We start from the raw sequence: 20,255 nt of genomic DNA on the forward strand, positions 1-20,255 counted from the left end.
GAGACATATTTTCATCAGGATTACGTAAGCATTTTATTTTGGCAAGTGATAGACATACATAAGTTACAGAGAGTCCCAAAGTGCACAAGCTTCCTGTAGCAACTCGCCTCGGGGTGGTTGAGCTCTCCCTCCTCCTCCTCATAGGGGCCGCCCTCGATGAAGGCCTCCGGAATGTTATTGGCCCCTGGAGCAAGAATGTTGGCAATAGGCCATTTTTTGGGCCGGGGAACAGGTTCTCTTTCCCCTCCAGGCTTCAGAGTTCCATTCTTGAATAAGATGGGGTAGTCCTTCTACAAAAAAAAATCACATAGGAGAAAAATTATAAAGGACTCTGAATCGGACCAAAAACACATCATTTAAGCATCTTTTCACTGGACTGCTGATGGCTATGATTCCACACAGCAGCTGGTGCCTTTGGCTTTGTTAACTTATAACACTGTAAATTATAGATAATTGATAATAATGCAAATTGTTCTTGTTCATCATTATGCAGATATATTTTGTCCAGATTTGTTTGTAACTGATAATCATGCCAATTATCCTTGTCCATAGTTATGCAAATATTTGCTGACCGGTGGTGATGTAAATGGTTCTTGCAAATTTACTACAGTAGTCCTAATGCCTATTTATTGGTCACTTCTCTAGATTCTCCTTTCACTTGATCTTAACTGATTCACTCACCAATTAGCCAAGTAAAAATTTTCATATCCTATCATTTTGTGTTTATGTAAGAGCCATTATTATACTTTTAAAATTATTCTTGAGACAGGGTTTCACTATGTAGTTCAAACTGGCCTTGAACTCACGGCAATCCTCCTGCCTCAGCCTCTCAAGTGCTGGGATTACAGCCATGTACCATGTGCCCGGTATATACTTATTTTTAAAATTATGTTTAAAAAAAACAAGCTAAGCCAGGCATGGTGGCACACAGCTGTAATTACAGCACTTGGGAGGCTGAGGCAGGAGGATTGTTACAATTTTGAGACCAGTCTGGGCTACAAAGTAAGTCAAGGCCAGCCTAAGCTGCATAGTGAGGCCTTGTCTCAAAAAGACTAATAAATAAATAAATTAATTAATTTTAAAAAATAAATAAAAAACTATCCAGGCATGATGGCACATACCCAGCACTTGGGAGGATGAGGCAGGAAGATTGCTGCCAGTTTAAGGCCAGCTTGGGCTACATAGCAAGTTCAAGGCCAGCCTGAACTACCTAGGAGTACCTCATATCAAAAACAACAATAACAACAAAACAATGCAGAAACTGAAGTCTGACAAGGAATTAAAAAGATATGTATTTTCTTTTTTTTTTTTGTCTTTTTCATTTTTATCAGTACCAGGGATCGAACTCACGACTGCCTGCTTGTAAGGCAGGCACTTATGTCACTGAGCTAAACCCCCAGCCCTGGTATTTTCATTCTTTTTTTTTTTTTTTTAAAGCCAGTCAAATTTAGCAGTGGCGGCGTGGCATACCAACTTTAGTGACACTAATGTTAATAAGTTCTGATAACCCACTGCCATCGGACCAGCCGGTATTTTCATTCTTATAATTTATTTAAAATATACTTTAAGTGGAAAATTAGTTAAAGACATAAATAGGCAATTTATAATAGAGCAAATAGGATAGTCAACATTTAAAACATGCTGCATATAATCAGTGAATGCACATTAAAACAATGATACACCATTCTAAACATTGATACTGGACCCTCACCTAACACTATATACAAAAATTAACACAAAATAGAAAAAGATCTAAGCAGGCCCATTTGTGCATGCCTGTAAGCCCAGGATTTCCAGGAGGCTGAGACAGGAAGACTGCAAGTTCAACCCCAGCCTAAGCAATTTAGTAACTTAGCAAGACACTATCTCCATAAATAAATAAATAAATAAATAAATAAATAAATAAATAAAATACAAGCAATCTAATTTAAAATGGGGTAAAGACTTAACAGACATTTCTCCGAAGAAAATTTATAAATGCCAATAAGCATATGAAAAGACACTCAAATATTATCAGTCATTAATTAGTATATGACTACTATGTACATTATAGGTATTAAAATATGTACTACATATATACAACATCAGCCGCTAGTAGATTGCTTTGAATGATGTCTTAGCAGGTAAGGAAGAGCTGTCTGCGTGTACAAACCTATGTGAATCTGTATAACTATTTGGCAGCAGGGCCTTACCTCTCCTTGTGCTGGAACTTGTAGACCCACCAGGTAGTTCTGTGGAGGCCCTAGTGGGTTGAAACACTCAGGCACAGAGTAGGCAGCCTCCAGAGTGACCTTCAGTAGATTGCTCCCTAAGGCCTGGGCTGCAGTCAGTAAGGGCTCTGCCACAAACACTTTCACTTCAAGACTGCACTGCTGTAAAAGATTAAAATGATATGGCATTTTAAAAATTGCATATTTTTTTGGAGACAGGATCTTGCTTGCCATGTAGTTCAGACCAGCCTTGAACTCACTATGTAGCCCAGGGTGGCTTTGAACTTAGGTTATCCTCCTGCCTCAGCCTCCCAAGTGTTGGGATTATGGATAGGTGCAACCATGCCCAGCTGCCTCTCTTTTTTTACATTACCTCAAATCATTGTTCAAAATAAGATTAAACTTATTTCCAATAGAGGAGTGAAATAATTTTCCCCAGTTCCTGAAAGTTAGAGAAAGAGCCCCAAAGAGAACCTTATCCAGGGGCTGGGGATTTAGCTCAGCAGCATAAGCGCCTGCCTTGCAAGCAGGCAGTCATGAGTTTGATCCCTGGTACTGATTTAAAAAGAGAGAGAACCTCATCCTAAACCAAGGCCATTCCTACTGTGCCACAGCCCTGGAAGAGGAATTATAAGCCTGCATGATTCCATACTGCACTAACAACAGTAGCTGCATGTGAATGACACTAGGATGTTTTCGTTAGCCCTTTTTTTTTTTTTTTTTAAATCCCCAGTCCCTAGGGTGCTTTCTTGCTAGCCTATATTTACGATTGCTTTTATAATTCAATTATAATGCTTTGTAATAAAGTATTTTTCAAATATATATACCAATTCATATATAAACATGTCTGTATCTCTGATACTTTCACACAGAATACAAAATAAAATGTGAATTTTGGAGGGGTGGCTTGAGACAGGGTCTTGCTTTTGTAGTGCAGGCCTTGAACTGACTATTGTAGCCCAGGGTAGCCTTGAGCTGTGACAGTCCCCCTCCTTGGCCTCCCAAGTGCTGGGATTATAGGTGTGCACCCTGCACCCAGCTAAAATGTGTACTGATTGTCTTTCAGGCGCTAGGCACTTTTATAATGGCATTAGGGATATAAAGATGAAGATATGGTCCCATCATCGTGAAATTCATGTAGCTCCATGTTTTATGACAAAAATGCTATAATAAGGAACTGCACAAAATGCTCCAGTTGAGAAGCTCCAAGGAGGAAGTAGATAACTACTGGGCTGGGGGGGAGTAAGAAATTAGAAAATCTGAATTACCTTTTTGCAATAAATGGGAATTTGCAACCTAGAAGCAGAGGGAGGAAGGAGAAAATAGTTTTGGGTCAAGAGAAAAGTTGATACAAAAGGGGATGGCAAAGAATCACAAGTACATCTGACACGTATACTCAGCTCAGGGGTAAGAAGGGCAGGATTCTAGAGCATAAAGTCCAGAGGAGTGCTGGGAGGGGAGTAAGAGGCCCTGGGCTAGGCCCGCCTGTTAAGGGGTATGGACCTTGCGGGGTACTCGGTGGACGAATCTGCGAACCACTGCACAGGTGAAGAGAGGCGACCAGAGTCACTTTTCAGCTGTGCAGCACTGGGAAGGTGGAGGTGGAGGGAGGCAAGACCAGAGATCACCTGTAGGGAGCCAGGTGAGAGAGGAAGAGGGAGTACAGTGGGAGTGAAACTAAGAAGGAAGAGGGGGGGACACCTAGGAAGCAGGCCAGCCGGGATTGGCAAAAGGTGGACTGGGAGGTCGGTTGCAGTTAGGGTCCAAGTAAGAGGTCACGGATGTAACTCAGGACCTATGTCCTATGCTTCCCAGAGGAATGAGGCCCCAAGCAAAATAAGACAGACGTGGGTTTCAGAGGTGGAGCACCAGCTTAGTAGAATGGGCCCCGGGTTCAGTGCCGAATCAAATCTAATCTTTTTTTTCTTTTTGTCTTCCTGAGACAGGGTCTCACTACACACTTCAGGCTGGTCTCAACCTTACACTGATGCTCCTGCCTCAGCCTCCCAAATCAAATCTTAAAAAATACAATATAACACAGCACCTGCGTGGTAAAGCCCAAGGTTGTGAGTTTGATCCCTGGTACCAAAAATAAAAAATAAAAGCAAGAGGAAGCTTAAAGGAATGTACTGAGTCCAGCTGGAGGACACTGAGCTGCAAATGCCATGGGGAGCACGGCAGAGAAAGTCAGCAGGTGGTGGTGAGGGCTGATGCTCAGGAGGTTGGCCTGGGTTGGAATGGCTGAATGAGAAGTCTCCAACCAGAAGGAGGCCCATGCCTGAAAGGGTGTCACACCCTTTCATATACCATTTTCTTCATTAGCACGCAGCTCAAGAAGGGTTTCGAAGGGCCAGGGATTTAGCTCAGTGACCTAAGTGCCTGCCTGGCAAGTGTGAGGCCATGAGTTCGATCCCCAGTACCAAAAAAAAAAAAAAAAAAAAGAAGAAGGGTTTCCATGGTTAAGCCTTTCCTACAGCTTCCCTCAGGCTGTGGAACCAAAACTTGCCCTGTGCTCCTGTCCCCCGAATCCCCACCACTTTGTCTCTCTGGATTATAATCAGCCATGATGGTAGCTTGTGAGCTCCTGGAAGGCTGGTCTCTGCCTTACTCATCTCCGCTTTCCAGACCTCTCACTAAGTGTGCAGTGACCAGAGCATGGACTAACTAAGGTAAGGCTGGAGGGCAGTGGGAGGGCACAAGCTGGCGTGTGTAAGGCCCATGAAGTGGACTCAAATGGACTGAATCCTTAGCGGGCGGGCGGGTTACACCGAGTGGCAGGGCAGACAGTGAGTTACAGCTCTGATTACCTTATAGCCCGGCCGAGGAGTTTCTAGCGGGGAGCCCTGCACGGGGTGTAAAGGGAGCATCATTTCAAATGAAGTCTCTCCTGTGAAAAGCAAAGCAAAGTGAGCCAGGGAGGGCAGGCTGCCTTGGTACCGCACCAACAGGGACAAGCAAGTGTGCTGTTCCCTCAACCCTGGTTTGCGGGCCTGCGGGGCTGAGGTCTGTGGACTCGGCTATTTCTCCTTTTAGGCAAATCACTTAGCTGACCTTCCAGTAAAGGAAGAAGGTCCACCACGGCTTGACCGAGAACCAAGGTCTTCTCTTCTTTCTGTTTCTTTTCCTTTGGTAAAACCTCAGTCATGGTTACTAGAAAAATCAAAACAAAATGAGAACATTTCTAACTCATCTAACAGATAACCAAAGTGCAGGGGCAAAACACTGTCAAAGAAATAGAAGAAAAATTAGCTCGGGCTGGGGATGTAGCTCAGGGCTTTGGTGAGGCCCTGGGTTTGATCTCTGACACTGGGAAAAACCATTTGAAAGCCAAGAAGACACCAGGATCAGTGACTTTAGTGGAAAAAAGTGAACGATGTCAGTGACCTTTGAGCTCTGGCCTGCAAATGGTAAGAAATGCAGCTGGGGTGATGCACACCTGTAATTCCACCGCTAAGGAGGCTGAACTAGAAGAATTGCTGCCATTTGGAGGCCACCCTGGCCTGCATAGTGAGTTCAAGGCAGCCTGGCTACAAAGTAAGTTGAAGGCCCACCTGAACTGCATAGCAAGACCCTGTCTCAAAAAGACCAAAAAACCCCATGAATTTTACATCAGAATCGTGAACTCACAGATATAAAACTATTGACATAACAAAATTTCATATAATATAACCCATGTTAAACTAAAACCCTAGGTGTTTTCTATTGTCTTATTTAAGAAACTTTTATGATCATGACCTCCCTCAATTAATTTTCAGAGTAACTAAAAGTCACCACCTGAACTTTGAAAACATTTGTCCCAGGTCTTCTCATACTGCCTAGGACGGGGCTGAGCAGACCTTGGCCTGACTCCAGGCACAGACGTGTACAGGAATTCTCACTGGAGCAGGGATGAGCCTTTAGAGACCGACAGCCCAAACTGCAACCCAAAGCCCACTTACTTATCACAAAGTGCCAACGCTGCAGTTAAACCTGAATACTGGGGCTTTTAGTGTAGGGGAAAAAACCTCAGGCATTAACATCTTTTGCCTCAAAAGAAAAACAAACAACATGTGTGCCACTGATTTGCCACCACGGTACTAGAGCATTATTACTCTGTGTGCTTACTGTAAAAATAGTAAATGTACAAAAAGTAAAATAGTATAATGAACATTTATAAATATCAACTATGTTTTTTTAAATTGGATTTTTGAGACAAGGTCTCACTATGCAGTTCGGGCTGGACTTGAACTCACTTTGTAGCCTAGGCTGCCCTCAAACTTACAGCGATCCTCCTGCCTCAGCCTCCCAAGTGCTGGGATTACAGGCGTGTACCACATCCCTCAGCATCAACTGTATTTAACAATGATTAGCAAGTTGTTATTTTTGTTTCATCATATCCAACTTCCTCTGCTGAAAGACTTCCATCATATTTGCTTCATTTTAATGAAGTAGTTTCAAATAAATTACAGGCTTCATGACATCTTATTCTGAAAGTATACAAATCCAAAATACGACGTTCTCCTACAAAACATAGTATCTTCATCATGTCAAGCAAGCATGCATTAACAGTATTAAATGCTTCCTGAATTCATCTATAGTCTACAGTTAACATTTCTCACTTTTCCCCAAATTTACTTTGTAGCTGGTTTATGCAAATTAGGATCCAATCAAAGGCAACTTGGAACACTTGGTTATCATGCGTCTTATGTTTCTTTTCATTGAGAAGTCTCTCCTTTTTTTCACAGTCTTTTGAGCTATGACATTGATTTATTGAAGACACTAGGCCAGTAGTTACATGGTATCAATATTGTCTGCATTTATCTTTTTTTTTTCCTACATGGTGTTTCTTTTATTTATTTATTTATTTATTTATTTTTGGTACCAGGGATCAAACTCATGATCTTGTGCTTGCCAGGCAGGTATTTATGCCACTGAGCTAAAGCTCTGGCTACATGATGTTTCTTTTTTTTATTTTTATTTTTGTCTTTTTCCTTTTTATTAGTACCAGGGATCGAACTCACGACTGCCTGTTTGCAAGGCAGGCACTTATGCCGCTGAGCTAAATCCCCAGCCCCACATGATGTTTCTTAACCTTTGCGTTTCCTGTAAACTCAGGTTCTGCTTCAGCATTTTCAGCAAAGATAATACAAATTGATAACGAATTTGCCTTTGTGGTTATGAAATTCTTGTGATCTTTGTAATCTGATACATGAAGACGGCATCTAAGGATAATTGTATTTCTCTCACTGAAGTGAGACTATTTTTTCACATTCTTTTTTTTTTCTTTTTTTTGTCTTTTTCTTTTTTATCAGTAACGGGGATCGAACTCACGACTGCCTGCTTGCAAGGCAGGTGTTTATGCCGCTGAGCTAAATCCTCATCCCCCTTTTTTCACATTCTTGATCAGTTATATTTCATTTCCTGTGAAGTTTTCACATCTTTTCATGTGTTTCGCGCATTTTTCTATTAAGTTCCTGTTATTCTTATTGATCGATACCATCTCTTGAAAGGGAAAGTTGCCTCTTGTCTAGAAATGAGTTATAAATTATATCTCAGTTTGTGGTTTGTCTTCCATAGCTGCTTAACATGCACTCATCCCCATACTGATTCTAAGCTTGTCAGTCTGTAATTAAATAACTTTGTGATTTCTTATGGTACTTTATACATAGTTTAATTTAATACACATATTTTGTCCATCTAGAATTTATGGAAGTATAATTTTGAGCTTGGTTACTTTTTTCCCCAGGTGTCTTCACACCCTTAATTACATAATCCACCTCTTCACCCACTCACTTGTGAATCACCTGGGTCAGATGTAATTTACCAGAAGCATTGAGGGCTGGATCTGGACCTCTCTGTCAGTCCGGGTCTCTGAATGACTGTGCAAGCCCCATTACCACTGTTTTATTGTGGTTTTATATTGTTTTACTATTACATAGAACTAATAACTCTTATTATCCTTCTTTTCATAATTTCCCGATCAGCCTTTTGAAATCCTCTTCCTAAAAGAAATCTAGAATTTAAAAAATTATGACAGATTTCAAGGTCATATGAAATTCACAGATAAAAGTAGGAGAAATGACATCTATATAATATTGAGCATTCCAAAGAACAAGATGTTCCATTGTGTTTTGTTCTAATTTTATGTCCCTCAATAGCATTTCCTTTTTTCTTTTTTTATCGATACCGGGGATCGAACTCACAGCTGCCTGCTTGCAAGGCAGGTATTTATGCCACTGAGCTAAATCCCCAGCCCCTTTTATAGTTGTTTGAATCAGGATCAAATAATTTGAAACTTTTGGGACCACTTTTCACATGTCTTCATTTTTAAATATATACAGAGTGCTAAAATGACGTGGTTCAGCAGGCCAAGGAGATGGATCACAAACATTTGCCACCACGCCCCTCTTTGGTGAAATGTCTTTTGCCTATTTTCTAACTGGATCTTTTTTTTTTTTTTCTGCTGAGTTTTGCAAGTTCTTTATATATGCTAGGTATCAGTGCTTTTTCAGACCATGGTTTGCAAATACTTCCTGTCATTCTGTATTCTGTCACAGAGAAAGTTTTTAAAATTATAATGAACTCCAATTCATCATTTTTTTCTCATTACTATTTTTAAAAATGTTATTGGTACGTTTGGAGTACTTTGCGGTGCATCCCTCTCGGGGAGCTGTAACACGTACAGAACAGTCTTCATTTTTCACCCCTCCTACCTCACCTCTCCGGGCACCTCTTGGACCCCCATGCAGGGACTCAGTGTGGGCACACAGCACTTTGCAGCCCTGCCCCTCGGACTCTCATTCCCTCCTTTTTCTCCTCCTCCTGTCTCTCAGTTCCTTTCCCAAACAGCACAGATCTACCTCACTATGTTCTATCATCCATCTTTTTTTTTTTTTTTTGTCTTTTTCCTTTTTATCGGTACCAGGGATCAAACTCACGACTGCCTGCTTGCAAGGCAGGTGCTTATGCCGCTGAGCTAAATCCCCAGCCCCTCTATCATCCATCTTTTATTTTGCACTTTATAGAATGGGGCTCTCATAAAAGAGAAACCATGCAATATTTAGGTGTGTATGTCAGATTTAATTCACTTACCATTATGGTCTCAAGTTTGTTTCTCTGTTTTTTGGTCTTTGGTCTAAAAGCTCTTTGTCTTATTTTAGATCCTGAAGGTTTTGTCCTATAATTTTTCTTAATGTTGTGGAGCTTTACAGTTTAAACTGTGATCTTTTTAACAAACTTTGTGTAAGGTGTGAAGCAAGTTGTGGTTCATTCCTTTATCTATGGGTGTTCAATTGCTCTAGTATCATTTCCAGAAAGGCTGTATTTCCTCCAATGAATGGGATTCACAATTGTTAAAAAAAAAAAAAAAAAGTTGGACATATTTGGGTAGGTCAATTTCTGGGTTTTCTGTTTTATTCCATTGTTATGACTTGTGTCTTGATATCTCCTCAAAGCCCCATGTGGGCAGAGGTGGGGCTTTTTCAGAGGTGGCTGGACCTCGAGTGTGTGATGCTGGGATTGATACATGGTGTAATGCTAGACTCAGAGGCACTAGGATAAGGCTGTGCGTGCTGCCCACCCTAAGTAGCCTGGATAAGGGAAAGAGCTGTGGTCCTCTGTTGCTTGCTTTTGCTGTCTTCTGCCTACAGTGAATCATTTCTCCTCTGCATTACCCCTCTGCCATATGCCACCTTGCCTTGGAGCCAGGTAACTAGGGACTGAAACATTTATTTATGTATTTATTTTTTACTAGTACTGAGGATCGAACTCACGAGCTTGCACTTGCAAGGCAGGCGCTTATGCTGCTGAGCTAAATCGCCAACCCCGGACTGAAACTTTTATAAACTTTAAGCTAAATAAACTTTTCCTCCTTTAATTTTGGCTGTCAGGTATTTTGTCTGAGAAACAAGAAAAGTAACTAAGACGTCCATGGATCTATGTATATACTTTGCCACTAATACTACACAGTTTTGATTTGGAAGCTACATAAGAAGTCTGGAAATCAACATACTCATCCTTCCCATTTTGCTTTTCCAAAATTGTTTCAGCTATTTAATTATTTTGCGTCCCCACATAAACTTAAGAATAATTTTATCTACAGCTAAAAATATATTGTTGGGATTCTGAGAATTATATTCAACCTGTATAGTAACCTGGGAAAACTGACACCTTAACTTCCAATTTGTATTTCTCCATTTCTACAAATCTTTATATTAAGTTTGTACTATTTCAATTTAGAAGTAATTGTAAAAGGTACAATATTTTAAATATTGATGTCAATGTATTTACAACTAGTATACCAGTATTTCTGGTTCAACAACCTACTTTTTAAACTACTGTTCAGACTCATAACCGTGGTGTGCTGTGGATTTACCATCCTCTGCTGGGATTTATGGCCTATCTTTTTTGTATGTGCAGTTCTGTACCTCTTGCTGATAGAGCCTCTGTCTTTTTTGTACAGTACATCTTGTTTATACAGTACTGTACTTCTTCCGATGGAACTTTACAGTAGAGTACTGTAGTTTTATATTCTGTTATATATTACAGTCCTGCAGGTAAGAGTTATGGAAATAAAACAAGGTAAGGAATTCCTGTTAGTTCAAGGCCAGCCTGGACCATGTAACGAGACCTCATCTCCAAAACAAACAACAACAAAAAATAATTCTACAAATAAAAGTAAAGTCATCAAGTTAGAGTCTCCTTTGACTATTTCTTTGTTCTTTTTTTTTTTTTTTTTTTTGTACTGGGGATCGAGCTCATGACCTTGTGCTTGCCAATTGCCAGGCAGGTATTTTGCCGCTAAGCTATATCCCCAGCCCTGTTCTTTTTTTTTTTTTAAGGGTATATATTTTATTCCTTTTGGAAGCCCAGATCCCTACCTGCACTTACATGGGGCAAGCAATAAGAGAGCTAATGGGCACATCTACACACATACAGCGTCTGGGTGAACTGGGCTCTTTCTGGCAGGCCTTTTAAATTACCACCAGGAGAGAAGCTCAGACCTCAGGCTACAGAATCCTAAGTCAACTACACCTCTGTCAGACATGTCCAACTCCCTGATCAGTTTTTTTTGTCTTACAGGGGATTGAACTCACGACTGCCTGCTTGCAAAGCAGGCGCTTATGCCACTGAGCTAAACCTCCAGCCCCTGATCCTAACAGTTTTAGTATACTTATTAAGCACAACAGGTTAAAAAAAAAAAAAAAACCAGAAACAAAACATGTATCCAGTATTTGTGCAATTAAACATTTTTATAACATGAACAATATTCAGACACAAAATTTAGACTAAATGTTTTTGGTAAATGCAATTTATGTAATTAAGGCTTTCTTAACAAGTACAGCTCTTAGGTATATAATCTATACAAACTTCCAGCAGTGTATATCCCAAATAAAGATTTTCTTCCTAGTATGATAAGACAAAATAGTTGTTTTCTGAGTAAAGATACTCTAAGGCCTGAGCTACAAACACTTTCAAAGCAAAATAGTTTAGTGAAGAAATCACAGTTCATTTAAAAACATGGATGGCCTCCTAACAGGCCCCTGAACTTTCAAATTTACATCCATGAATACGGATTTACAATTTAAATGCATAGGAGAAGATAAAAAAAAAATACCATCCTTTGGGCTGGGGATTTAGCTCAGCGGCATAAGTGCCTGCCTTGCAAGCAGGCAGTCGTGAGTTTGATACCTGGTACCAATAAAAAGGAAAAAGACAAAAAAATTAAAAAATAAATGCCTAGGAGAGATGCAAATTTTATGTAAAAAAACTAGCAAAATTTTAAATCTACCAGTCTATTGAAAAACTCATTACTTTTATTAGAAAACAAAAATTCTTCTCAAGATGTTGGCAACAAGTCATGACGCAGACACAAGTTTGCTCCAGAGCTTTTCTCCCTGGGATTTTTCCAGGAGGAGGAGGAGCGGCCCCTCCTGGGCCATGGGAAGCGCAGGGGCTGAGGGACTGTGCGAGCCGGTCTCCTTGTACACACACCAAGCGTTTCCTGCCCACAACATCACATTCAGAAAGCCAAAGGTCACAGATACATTCAGGGATCCCGTACTGTCATGGAGCCGAAACGACACGCCGTGGTGACAGTTGACAATGCAGAAGCTCCTGAACAATCCTGAGACCCCAGGCACTTTAATGCCCCTAAGAGCTTTAGCCCAGGTTGAAACCCTCACCAACCACACAAAAAGTGGCAACAACAGTGACAACTTGGGACACACAGGTCAGGTTCGAGTAACCAACATAAAACACAGCACTGTGCAGAAGAGGAGCAATCTACAAAGACAGGAACCTTCCAGTGCGTATCACACACATTTGAAGATGACTGAAACGGCTGTCCCTGCATGGATTATAACCAGAAGTAGTGGTGACAGTTTGATTCTCATTCAGCCCGTAAAGCCTCCACAGGCGCAAAAGAGAAAATGCCAGCAATCTATTCCACCGGCACGCTGCTCCAGTTCGCTTCCATCATAATGTAACCGGTGCCTGACACCATGCTTACTGTTTGTTTCCCTGCTCCAGGACTTTGATGAAGCTCCGGCGGCTCCTTGAGTGGGACCAGGATGAGCTGGAAGGCAGACTCCTCTGAGAGGAAGGGGGACAGAGAGGCCGCCTGCTGGAGGAGGGGACCCATGAGACCCGAGCAGCCAGGACAGAAGGATGGGGTAGCGGGACTCCATTTCTTTGTTCTGAGTATTATAATTTACACACTGTGTTCAGTTCCTCATTTAGCAACCAGTACAATTAACCACTTACTTACAGGCCCGGAACTCAGTTTTTAAACAAGCAATATTTGTACATTGATTTTTATACATTATCTTTTATCCTGTGATCTTGTGTAACTTATCTTTTATGTTTTACAAGTGCTCTAGATGTCGTGATGTTTTCTACATGGATCATCACATCATATCTGCAAATAGCAGTTTTATTTCTTCCTTTCAGGTCTGTGTGCTCTGTATTTTCTTTCTTATTGCATTGTCTAGAATTTCCAGTTCTGTGCTGAATAAGAAACCTGACATCTTTGACTTATTCCTGAGCTTAGGTGGAAATCATTGTCTTTTACGTATGTATGTATGTATGTATGTATTTATTTATTTGTATGGGGATCGAACTTAACAACCTCACGCTTACCAGGCAGGTGCTGTGCCCCCGAACTATATTCCTGACCTCATGGAGTCTTTTACCATAAACACAATGTTAGTCTTTATCAAGTTGAAGAACTTCTATTTATATTTTTCTGAGAGTCTTTTGTATGAAGTGGTACTGTATTTTGTCAAATGAATTTGACTTAAATAACTGTGTGTTTTTTCTTTTTTCGATTGTGAATATGATGGGCTGTGTTGTTTTTTGGTGGGGAAGCAGGGTGTTTCAAACAGGATCTCACTATATAGTTCCAGCTGGACTTGAACTCACTATGTAGCTCAGGCTGCCCTCGAACTCAAGGTGATTCTCCTGCTTCAGCCTCCCAAGTACTGGGATTACAGGTATGTATCACCACACTTGCCTTAATTAATGTTGAATCTCTAGAATAAACACCATTTAGTTATTGCATATAATTCTTATATACTGCTAAACTCTATTTGTTTAGATTATCTTATTACGTAAATAATGACAGAAATGGACCAGGAGTTTTCCTTTTTTGTATAATCTTTGTCTAGTTTTGGCATCAGAATAATACTAGCTTCCACCAAGCAAAGTGAAATGTCTTCTATTTTCTGGAAGAGGTCATACAGAATTAATGTGAGTTCATCAAACAAATGGTAGAATTCCTCAGAGAAATTTTCCAGTCTGGAAACAGGTTAAATTATACATTCCATTTCCAGCCAGTGGCACACGCCTGTAATCCCAGCTCTTGGGAAGCAGAAGCAGGAGGACCGTGAGTTCAAGTCCAGCTTGGACCATGCAGTGAGACTTTGCTCAAAAAACAAGAAAAAAATACAAACAAAAAAATTCCCAACAACAGCTACTAAATACCTCATAACATCCTCATCATACACTCACATAACAGCATTTTTTGAACCACAAGGACTTACAGAACACAGGTTTGTGAGCGAGGTCATCTAGAGTGATTCCTCCTTCAGGATTGAACTCAAAACTGCTGGTGAAATTGTATTTTGCAGTTCCATCTGGAAAAACAGTAATTTTTGCAGAGTCTCCCAGAACCACCTGATTGAATTCTGCACGAATAGCAGTCACTGGAGAATCTCCTTTAGAGCCTTTCTGTTGGCAGAGACATACTGCTTTACAGTGGCACGTTAAAGGGGAAAATTTTTGCACATATCTGGCAACACATTCTGACCAGGATTAAGTAGCATTTTCTGTTTTTTTCTAACAAGCAATTAACAAATACATTTGGAGCAAGTAGAAAATCAGTAACCAAATCTAATTGTAGCCAAACGTGACATTCCATTTGCATGCTGTTATGTTAAGGTTTTGAAAAACAGCACTTAGTGTGTTTTATCTGATTATAAAAGTATATTGTGGAACATGTGAAAAAGTGAGAAAAATCATATAGGAAACTAAATTATCAGTAATCTCTCATTATAACATATAAGCACTATTAATATTAAATATGCATTTTAGTGTTTTGCTGTGCATATATGCAATATATGTTATATATTTAGAAACAAGTGGAGCTTCCTAATTACATTTTCTTTTTGGAACAAGCATTTTAAAATTAAAAATGCCGAATATTTTGCCATTTCATTATTCTAAATGAATCACAGGAAAAACTCTGAAAGAATTTAGGTCTTTCTTAGGAAAAAAAGGAGAAAAAAATAAATACAAACTGCAAAAGTATTACTCTTTCACCCCTGTTCAATGTAGCATTCAAACTGCCAGGCATTTTAGACCCACGGAAACATTACGTGCTGATCACAGACCAAAATCAGGCACACTGAGAAGGAAACAGCTATGTAAATCAGCAGGTTTGGAGGCTGGAAATAATGCAAACGGCATTCTGCCGTGATGCTTTGGAACTGAGGACACTGTGGCTTTCCAGAAATAACTTTACCAAATCATATCCGTCTGTCACAGTGATCTGCACCACTCGGCCTGCGGACGGCGCCTGGTCCATAGCAGCTGCTGGGCAGAGCCTCTGGTCTTTGGTTTCTGTGACGAGAACATATGAGACCCTTTCCCATCACGTAGCACAGCTGCATAAGACCCCGACCCGCATCATCACCAACACTAACCCTAAGGCCATGCTGTCGCCCAGAGTTATTTTGTTCCCCTTCCCAACCTCTGCTGCTGGACAGGCAGAGATCTAGGGAGCTGGCCACAAGGAGGGCTCGCTGGTTGATGTTAAAAAGATCCCTGCCTCTGTATCCAATTATCTTGAGAGACAGCAGGACCCCATCTCGCCACTCCCACCCCACACACACACCCTTCACACTGTTCCTTGGTCACTTTATTTCAATCTGCAAACCTCAGAGTAGGCAGTGGCAAACGCTTGTGATCCCAGCTACTCAGTGTTCAGGCACTGAGTGCAAGTTTGAAGACAGTCTTGGCGACACAAAGACCTCTCCTCTCAAAAACAAAACAAAAATAATTACTTCCAGGTTTGACAAAAAGTATTGCGAGCAAAGAAAGCGGCACATTAAGATGACAGTCCACTGGACAAGGAAGGTCTTAGCGTACGTCTTTTGCCAGACACACTTGCTAACTACTTTTCAACACTAAGGACTCAAGTTCGAAAATAAATTTCATTTTAAAAAAGACCATGTTTCCTCACTAAAGGAGAACTTATCTATGCAGTTCAAACGTTTACCGAAGACATGCTGTGCTATGTCTTTCCAGGACTGGTGATCTGAAAAAGAAAACAGCTCCTTGTGCCTTCACACATGATCATTCCCGTCTCTTCCCACTGCCCACAGCTCTCCTGTCATTTGTCCAACACCGTGTCTCTCCCGGGGCTCTTCGGGCCGAGGTAGCACGGACAACTTCCTCAGTAAGTGAAAAGTCTTGTGTGCCATCCCCCTTCCTTTTTTTTTTTTTTTTTTTTGTACTGGGAACTGAACTCAGGACCTTGCACTTGCCAGGCAGGCACTGTGTCACTGAGCTATATTTCCTGCCCCCATTCCCCTTCCTGTCATCAAATACTGTGGTACTAAATGGACTGGACCTTTCTTCCCCTTTTGCTAGACTGTACCAAAACACTCCGAACTGGGCTCCTGACTCAGCTGTCTTTTTATCCTAACCCATCCTCGCTTCCATCAAAATCATTAATGGAACAAATGTTTTTAAGTGAAACACAGTGGTACGTGCTGAGGATATAAAACAAGACACAAACTCCCAAGCCTCAAGGAATTAAAACTTGAGCGAGATGCAGTGTGATCATTTTGATAATGTTGCCTTGGAAACACTTTTGATATATTAAAATGGAATGTGTTGTAAGTTTTTTGCCATCACTGACTGCATACATAGGAAGCATTTAATTTCAATTTAATTTCAATTTAATGCAGTGGGCAATATCTAAATTTTTGAAAATATATTTTGCCTCTGGGTAGGAAAAGAAGTGTTACTCTCCTGCATAAAATATAAAGTAAAATAAAATTATGTATTTCACACACATACACACAAAACTTGAGCAAGGAAAAAAAAAAATCTAGTGAGGGAAAAAGACAAAAATGACCAGGAGTTACAGCTGTGTGATATGTGCTATGAAGAGGAATGAGGAACAGAGTAGTGGGGACCAAAGGGGCAGAAAAAGAGGATAGGGCATTTCTCTAAATGTTTTCAGTGTTTGGGGAATTTGAGCCCACTGTGCAATGGTTCTACTGAGCAACATCTCCAGCCTCGGGGAATTAACTTGGGACGATTGCTTACTAACACACTAGTGTATGAAGGGCTTTACATATGTTACCTTATATGCATCTCCTCCTTCAGGTGACACTTAAAACCTCAATTTTAGGGAAAAAAGAAACCAACCATCTTACAACATTGCTATCTTTATGTAAGTACTTGGGTTTAAACCCAAGGCTCTGATACTGAGTTATACCCTTAGCCCTTCCAAAAACTTTTAGAATGTTTTGAGACAGGGTGTGGTAGACTGGTAACTGGTGGTCAGCTTGTCATACCAGCTGAACTGAACCAGTGTGGTTGCTGAGTGTGGGTGGCCTGCGTGCTGAGGATTGTTGCCAAGATAAAAGGGAGAACTGGGGAACAGTTTATTTAGTGTTATCGGTTCTCTGTGGTGGTACTGGTTCTGCTGTGGCCCTTGGTTCTCCTGGAGGAGCTTATTGAGCTTCTTTCCTAATATGAACTCGGTGTTCTCATTGTCTGGAGGAGCTCAGGACCTTGCAGCTTCTGAGAATGGCCGTGGTTCACCTTGGGGAAGCTCTGGTCCTTACTTTGAGCATTGCTTCCTGGCTCCAGAGGAGATGATGGTGTGCTGTCCAATCTCCAGAAGCTTGTCACTCTGGCTTCCTGACGTGAACTCAACTGTTCTCATCACCTGAGAAGCTCAGGACCTTGATGTCACTAAGGATTGACTGTGGTACTTTTCAGGGGAGCCCAAGTCCTCATTTTGAGCATAACTTCTTTTTTTTTTTTTTTTTGTCTTTTTTCTTTTTATCTGTACCAGGGATCAAACTCACGACTGCCTGCTTGCAAGGCAGGTGCTTATGCCTCCGAGCTAAATCCCCAGCCCCCTTGAGCATAACTTCTTGGCTCTAGTGCAGAACCCTCAGGCTGCTGGCACAGACTTTCTAGCTTCCACTGCTGACCTATGGGCCTTCCCAGTGCAGATCCATAAAAGAGTTCACATGAGATATTGCCCTTGGCTCACAGGTCTTCAGCTGGACTCATGCAGGAGGTAGCCTTGGGATTCAGGCCCTCAGCTGAATTTCTTTGGGTCTCAATGTATAAACCCTGATTTCCTATACTCTTGCATATTTGACTCTCTGGGTGACCATTATGTTATGGCTGATATATTGTGTTACTTGAAGCTTAGAAGTTAAGAGACTCAGCAGGGAGGCAGGCTTCTTACTTTGTAAACATCCTCCTTTTGTGCAAGAGGAGGGCAGGGAGATTTTGTGAGTGCTATACCTGCCCTGGAGGAGGAGTGGCCTGTGTACAATGCCATGGAGGAAAAGAGGCTTGCTCTTCTTCCCTTCTGCTCTGGCTGCTTTCTCTAGCGGCTGCCTTGAAGTGTTGCCCCAGTGCCATCACCCTGCCTTGGAGCCAGCTGATTATGGACTGAAACCTTTACAAACCATGAGCTAAATAAACCTTTGCTTCCTTAATTTTTTTTTTTTTTTTTTTTTTTTTTTTTTTGTCTTTTTCCTTATTATCGGTACCAGGGATCAAACTTGCGACTGCCTGCTTGCAAGGCAGGCACTTATGCCACTGAGCTAAATCCCCAGCCCCACCTTCCTTAATTTTGGGTGTTGGGGATTTTGTCTTAGAAACAAAAGAAAAGTAACCAAGACAACTATAAATTATATGTCCTGTATTGTCTTCTTCTCCTAGAAATTCCTGACTATAAGGGTCTCACTAAATTGCTCAGAATCGACTTAACTTGTGGTCCTCCTGCTTCAGCCTCCCTCAGTGCTGGGATTACAAGGTTTTTATGTGCCACAAGGTTTTTATTTTACTACTGGTCATGCAGCAAGGAAGTACTGAAGCTGAGACCTGAGTAGATTTGAGAGTACACAAATGGATGCGCATGTCAGGAAAACTCTTTGTAGGAGGGGACCTGGAGCTCAAAAATAGACTAAAATGAAAGATGTTCCAGGCAGAAAGAAAAACTGTAAAAGATTTAGAAGAAAAAAATTTTTTAAAAAGAAAAGCAGGTCAAGTGGCTTGGTATTCTTGGATTAAGTGTGAAAAGAAATACAGAGAAAATGAGATTAAAGAAACAAGCAGTGGCATAAGCGCCTGTCTTGCAAGCAGGCAGTCGTGAGTTCGATCCCTGGTACCGATGAAAAAGACAAAACAAACAAACAAAAAAAAAACCCAAAAAAACAAAACAACAACAACAAAAAAAACCAAGCAGATAAAGCACATACCCAATAATATTGCTGCCTTATTTGCCCTCATTTGGCAAATGAAGTTAAACTGCGATGTCAAGCCCTCTGGACTCCATCAGCCCAATCCCGTCTTATTCTGTGGCTTAGTACTGCCAGCACTTGTTATCTTTGTAATTTTACATTTTATTCCTTCCTCCTATAACTGCCTCTCTCTTCCTATCCCCTCCACCTCCACCAGCTCCACTGGGCGAATCCTATTCATCTTGCTCAAATGCTTTCAATACCATGAAGATCCCCAGTCAGAAGCATTTGCCTCTCCTCTGAATTCCTCAGTCCTTTACACTTCTCTTGTGATAATTACCCCAAGCTGACTTACAAGGTCTGGGAATTTTAGTTTTTGTGGAGCTAGGGATTGAATCCAAGGCCTCCTGTATGCTAGGCAAGCGCTTTATCACGGCGTTACACTGCAGCCCAGGACTGGGGATTTTGAGGAAGTTTTCTCCTTAGTAACTGTGTGACCCTGGGCAAATGCCTAACTCCTCCGCAACTCAGCATCACGGTCTGAGAAATGGATAATTTCCGACTTGCGTTTCATTTGTTGTGAACCTCTCCTAAAATAGTGAAACTGTTAACCTATGAAGCACTGAACAAATGGCGATACTGATGTGCAACGACTTCCCCCAAAGCTCCCCTGAGTTCCTGAAAACAAGTAACCCGTCTTGTTTACATTTACCGCCCGCAATACCCAGCCCCATGCCGAGCACTGCAGACGCGAATGCCAGAAACGAGAGAAATCTGGGTCAGGTCAGGTCAGGTCGCGCGGGCCCTCGCTGCCCCTAAGCAGGCACGAAGTCTCCATCCGCTCGCTCGGAAGCAGCAGAAGGGAGACTCCAGGTAGCAACAGGTTAGAAAAGGAGGCGATGTGACTGGAGGGAGAGGATTCAGGAAAAGCTCGGGCGTGAGGGCTTGGGTGGCGAGAGGGCAGGTCAGAGGAGTTTTAGGCTGCACCGATTTTTCAATTTGGCATTAGCTGGGGAAGCAGAAAATTGAGGTGACGGAATACAGTCTTGCCGCAGGAGGGGAGAGT

At 41.4% G+C, this 20,255-nt stretch overlaps 1 protein-coding gene across 7 annotated transcripts in view; it reads right to left on the bottom strand.

Moving 5' to 3' along the window:
* Cfap70 (cilia and flagella associated protein 70) overlaps positions 1–20,255 on the bottom strand; it is a 66,515-nt gene that overhangs the window by 45,728 nt on the left and 532 nt on the right. Inside the window, exons 1-7 of one of the 7 annotated variants that reach the window (XM_013156962.3) lie at positions 15,625–20,255; positions 15,211–15,308; positions 14,231–14,417; positions 5,262–5,360; positions 5,018–5,097; positions 2,193–2,372; positions 108–290 (exon numbers count right to left, since the gene is read on the bottom strand). In XM_013156962.3, the coding sequence (XP_013012416.2) occupies positions 108–290; positions 2,193–2,372; positions 5,018–5,097; positions 5,262–5,360; positions 14,231–14,417; positions 15,211–15,273 (792 nt within the window). In that variant the 5' untranslated portion in view covers positions 15,274–15,308; positions 15,625–20,255. Of the gene's footprint in view, positions 1–107; positions 291–2,192; positions 2,373–5,017; positions 5,098–5,261; positions 5,361–14,230; positions 15,191–15,210; positions 15,309–15,582 lie in introns of those variants that run through there. The other 6 variants (XM_063239318.1, XM_023566669.2, XM_063239319.1 and 3 more) reach the window with 6 other exon arrangements.

The sequence above is a fragment of the Cavia porcellus genome, unplaced genomic scaffold (genome assembly GCF_034190915.1).
Source record: "Cavia porcellus strain 051 isolate PalLab524CR breed Dunkin Hartley unplaced genomic scaffold, mCavPor4.1 scaffold_28, whole genome shotgun sequence".
Classification (NCBI taxonomy): Eukaryota; Metazoa; Chordata; class Mammalia; order Rodentia; family Caviidae; genus Cavia; species Cavia porcellus.